This window comes from Scylla paramamosain, chromosome 42 (genome assembly GCF_035594125.1).
Source record: "Scylla paramamosain isolate STU-SP2022 chromosome 42, ASM3559412v1, whole genome shotgun sequence".
In the NCBI taxonomy this organism is placed as follows: domain Eukaryota; kingdom Metazoa; phylum Arthropoda; class Malacostraca; order Decapoda; family Portunidae; genus Scylla; species Scylla paramamosain.
The window spans coordinates 1,772,501-1,777,500 of NC_087192.1; the positions used below are offsets into that span (position 1 = coordinate 1,772,501).

A 5,000-nucleotide genomic window follows, 5' to 3' on the forward strand; every position below is an offset into this window, starting at 1 on the left:
CTCTCCTCTCTCTCCTCTCCCTCCTCCATCCATGTCTTTCCTCCTCCTCCTTTCTTCAGTTCTTTTCCCCCTCCTCCATCCTTCTTCCATTCTTTTCCTCCTCCTCCTCCTCCTCCTCCTCCTCCTCCTCCTCCTCCTCCTCCTCCTCCTCCTCCTCCTCCTCCTCCTTCCATCCGTCTTCCTCATTCGTAACTTCCAATTGACACATTCCTTCTAAGTGTCTTCCATACATCTCCCCCATTTCCTCCTCCTCCTCCTCCTCCTGTACTTCACACTTGGGCCGCTGTAGAAAATGGAGGCCTTATTCCCGAGTTATGGTGGGTGGGGGCGGTGGGCTTGTAATTCTTGGTTGTGTGGCGCCGCGGGCTCTGCCCAGAGACCAGCGGCGCAGGGCAGGCTGGCGTGGTGAGTGGGGGTGTTCGGGGATCGGCGCTCCGGGGTCTTGGCATCGTTAAGGGCCCCGCCTTTGTGTGTGTGTGTGTGTGTGTGTGTGTGTGTGATCGTGTCAGTGGGCGCCGCGCCGCAGGTGTCAGCTTGCCAAGCAGCGTGGCGGGGCGGCAGGAAGGCCCATGTGGCGTGCCTGGCCCAGCGTGGGTGGGGGGCGGCACACGGAGGCCGCCCCACCACGGGAGGGTGTCAGTGTCACCCTGAGTGTCGCGTGAGTGCCACCACCTCCCCGCCTGTCGCCCCGCCCTGCCCCGCCCCGGCCCGCCCTGACCCTTCACCTCGCAGGTCTGATGAAGACTTAGGTGGTCCCACCACTAATGGGGGTCATAGTGGCGTGACCCCTACCCCCGCCCAGCTGACTGGCCTGCAGGGCCCCCCTGGCCACACCCACCTCTGGGTAATGCCGCAGTACCACGACGCTGTACTGGATCACGCCGGCGGCGGTCCCAAGACTGTGTTTTGGCTAGACCAGCCCCCGCTGCCGGCACGCCGCCCGCGCCCACGCAAACATGCTAAGAGCTTGCTGGCTGCCCTCAGGAAGCGCCGCGCCACCTACACCGTCACGCCGCCCACAGACAGCCCGCCGTCCTCGCCCGCCACATCGCCGCCCTCCCTGAGCCGCAGTGTGAGCTACACGGAGACCCGCCTCCCCGCCTGGAGCAGGACGCCCTCGCCCTCCCCCTCCTGGTCCAGGCACAGCCTGTGGGCGGGCACCACACCCTCCAGCTCCACCTTCACCACTCCCTCCCAGTCAGCCTCCCCGTCCCCGGCAGCCTCGCCGCCCTCCACGCCCCTGCTGGGCTCCACGCCGCCCCGCCATGCCCACAGGCACTCCTCCGTGCCCCGCTTCTCAGCCTCGCCCAGCCCCGGGCCGCCAGCTGACAGGCTGCCGCCAAAGGTGGTGCCCTGCCCCAGGAAGGCAGTGGGTGAGAGCTGGGACGTGTGGGCGGGGTGCACGCCGCCCCGCCCCGTGCCGCCCACGGACTGGCCCAGCGGCAGGGCGAAGCAGGTGACCATGACCATGGAGGAGAACGCGGCACAGTACCGACGCTGGTTGCAAGGTGGGTTGCCGCCACGCCCTCCCACGCCCACACCTGTCTGGTGAGCGGCAGTAACAATGGGTGACGTCAGGCCGCCGCGGTCACACAGGGACTCAGGTGCAGCCAAGGTCTGGAGGGACACAGGGTGTAGCTTCAGGGTAAGCCAGGTGTGGTGGGACAGACTGGTGCTCGCCACTCACTGTAGTCACTCCTGCCACCACGTTTTCTCTTATGACGAGCCGCTCTCCGTTTTCTGTTGCTGTTGTGTTGAGTGTGTCCTGGCGAGGAATGCATCTGAGCACTGGGGAGGCGGCGTGAGGCGTGGGCGACGGCATGCAAATGAGAGAGAGAGAGAGAGAGAGAGAGAGAGAGAGAGAGAGAGAGAGAGAGAGAGAGAGAGAGAGAGAGAGAGAGAGTACAGACACACCTGGCGGAGCTGTGGGCTGTGTGTAGCAATAACACTGTTCGTGGGTTTGTTGAGTAGTGGTGGCGGCGGTGTTGGCGCTGTGTTATGGGCCTGTAGTGCTGCACCTCTGCCTTTACACCTTCAGTACACCCGTGGTCACTTGCCTCAGCCCCTCCACGCACCCACACTGTGTTGAGTTCTTCCCTATTGTCTTACATCGTCTGGTCTGTTGATACTCCGCTGGCAAAGTGAGATTGTAGATTCTTGGCAAACTTGAGTTGTTGGCGTTGAGGGAAGCAAACAAAATATGGTGGACATGAGTAAAGCATGTTTTTTGTTTGATTTCATTTGTTTATTTGTTTACGTACTTGTTTGCTTATTGATTTGTTTACTTATTTCACGTATTTGCTGACTCACTTTGTTAGTTAAGTATTTATTTGTTTATTTATTCACTTATTTATCTATTTTTATACGTAAGTGAATCAACCCCCCCAAAAAAAAAGAATAAACAATATTCAGAAAAGAAAAGGAAAGAAGAAAAAAAGTTTCTCCCCCAAATAGATAAAGAGGAAAAAGGAAAGTAAAGGAAACACGACCATACCATCTTTCATATGCAGCTTCACTTTTGTCTTGTCTCACTTGATCTTGAGCTTGACCGTGCTTTGCTTTCCCGCCATCTGAGTGTTGCTATCTGTCATCTATGCCACACAGATTTATACGCTCTTTTCCGAGGCTATGATAATCTTATTGGCTTTACGTTAGGCTATTTACACGTCCAGGTCTATTAAAGAAGGAGAAGGATAGATGACAACTACTATTACTGTGATTTACATTGACGAATATTTTGTTTATTTTTCCAGTTTGCCAAGTTTTTTTTTTTTTTGGGGGGGGGTATTTTGTTTATTTTTTTCGTTTGCCAAATTGTTTTGAATATTTTTTTTTTCGTTCGCCAAATTGTTTTGAATATTTTGTTTATTTTTTTCCATTTGCCAAGTTGTTCATTCTTACGTAGAGGTGTGAAGATTAAAGAGTAAACGGATGAATAGGTTAATAATTAAAGAGAAGTAAATTAATGAATGAATAATGATGAAAAATAAAAACAAAACAACAACAACAACAACAACAACAACAACAACAGCTAATAACTCTCGTATTACTTCTGACAAAAACAAAAACAAAAAAAAACAGTCAGTAAAATAGATCGAGAAGACAATAAGTAAATAAATAAGTAAACAAATAAATAAAATAAATAAATATTCTTATAAAAAAAATAATGTTTGTATGTGCGCCATTATAGACTTCCTTCAGTGAGTAAAAAAATAAATAAATAAACAAAGTACATAAGTAAATAAATAAACACTTAAATAAAACACCAAACACTCGAATATAGAAATCCCCTTGTCTTTAAGTGTATCGTTAAAGTGAGATGATTATAAGTTTGACTCCCTTTCTGTAAGTAAAAAGCTGATTGGTAGTGAGTCTGAGGGAGGCTGAGGGCAGGAGAGAGAGAGGGAGGAAGGGAGGGAGGCAACACACACACACACACACACACACACACACACACACACACACACACACATGCGCAGTCTTACAGTCTTACATCATATTAGTACAAGGTTGTCACAAGGTCTTACGGCGCAAAAACCAGACCATACAGGTGATAATAATAATAATGGTGATAATAAAGGTCTCTCTCTCTCTCTCTCTCTCTCTCTCTCTCTCTCTCTCTCTCTCTCTCTCTCTCTCTCTCTCTCTCTCTCTCTCTCTCTCTCTCTCTCAGCTCGTATCCTTAATCATCTACACATTTTTTCCCATTTTCTCTTAGTTTTTTTTTCTAGTCACCTGTTTCTGCTAAGGTTGACAGGAACATTTTAGGGGACACTTAATTATTCACCAAGGTGCGTGGGAGTACAGGTGTTCTTCGCGTTCCTCTTCCTACTGGGACGCGAACAAACTACTTGGTAATCATCGTCTTCTGTTCATAAGCTCCTCTCGTGTGCCCGGAGCAGTGACGCAACATGAGAGAGAGAGAGAGAGAGAGAGGTCAAGAAGTCATCAGTCCTACACGTGGCAGTTATTGTGTAAGGGATCCCACCTATATTCACCTGTCAGTCCTGCTTATAAGTTTGTCAAACGTATGGACGCTCTAGTTTCGTATGATGCAAACAGAAATATTGCGTCTATTCCAGTCATGTACAGCTCTTTTGTAATGGACGAATTTCTCTCTCTCTCTCTCTCTCTCTCTCTCTCTCTCTCTCTCTCTCTCTCTCTCTCTGTCTCTCAGGTTCATTCATTACCGTATGATCAGTTTAACTTTTCATATCACTTGGGATTTCATGTAGTTTATCAATATATTTCTTCCTGTTAGCTTTTTTGATCTTATGAAAATTAGTCAGAATTTATGAAACACGGCATTTTCCAACCGTAGAGTTACTGATAATGGAGGGGCCAAGGCATATAACCAAACCATCTAATCGTAGCAGAAATAAGATATAAGTATCATCTCTTATTTACTCCTTCACTACAGTAACATCCTTGTCCATAGTGTAGCAATGTATTGTAACTCATATGGTTTGAATTTTAGATGTTACGTTGAGTCTGGTGCAAGAGTAGAGTAGGATTTGAAAACACGCATTACTTCTTAATATAGACATCAAACTCTCTCTCTCTCTCTCTCTCTCTCTCTCTCTCTCTCTCTCTCTCTCTCTCTCTCTCTCTCTCTCTCTCTCTCTGGTAGCTAAAGAGATGATGGAGGCGTTATTTTAGTTGTATTTTTTGCCGTTTCAAGCAAGATGATTTTAAGTTTGAAATCTTAGTACTGAGTGGGTGTGATCTTGAGACACTACTGAGAGCTGAATGAATGGCGTGCAATTGTTATTTTACTTCTTATATTTTTGCTATTCTGATTTACATTATTGCATTACATTTGGATATCGTCTTGGCTCTGGATGGCTTAATATTGATAGTCTGGTACAAGTTTAGATTAGAATTTCAAAAGGCTCCACTAACAGCCGAGACAGTCATCAGGAATTTCGTGTTTTATATAATAGACTGTTTGCATTTATCGGATAATTTCAAGTTTATCGCCATTACTGCATGAGTTAATA

At 48.0% G+C, this 5,000-nt stretch overlaps 1 protein-coding gene across 1 annotated transcript in view; it reads left to right on the forward strand.

Moving 5' to 3' along the window:
• The first annotated feature begins 314 nt into the window (after positions 1-314).
• Positions 315-5,000, forward strand: part of LOC135093191 (rap guanine nucleotide exchange factor 1-like) — a 72,279-nt gene continuing 67,593 nt past the window's right edge. Inside the window, exons 1-2 of the mRNA XM_063992166.1 lie at positions 315-405; positions 546-1,508. Of these exons, the coding sequence (XP_063848236.1) occupies positions 315-405; positions 546-1,508 (1,054 nt within the window). The remainder of the gene's footprint in view (positions 406-545; positions 1,509-5,000) is intronic.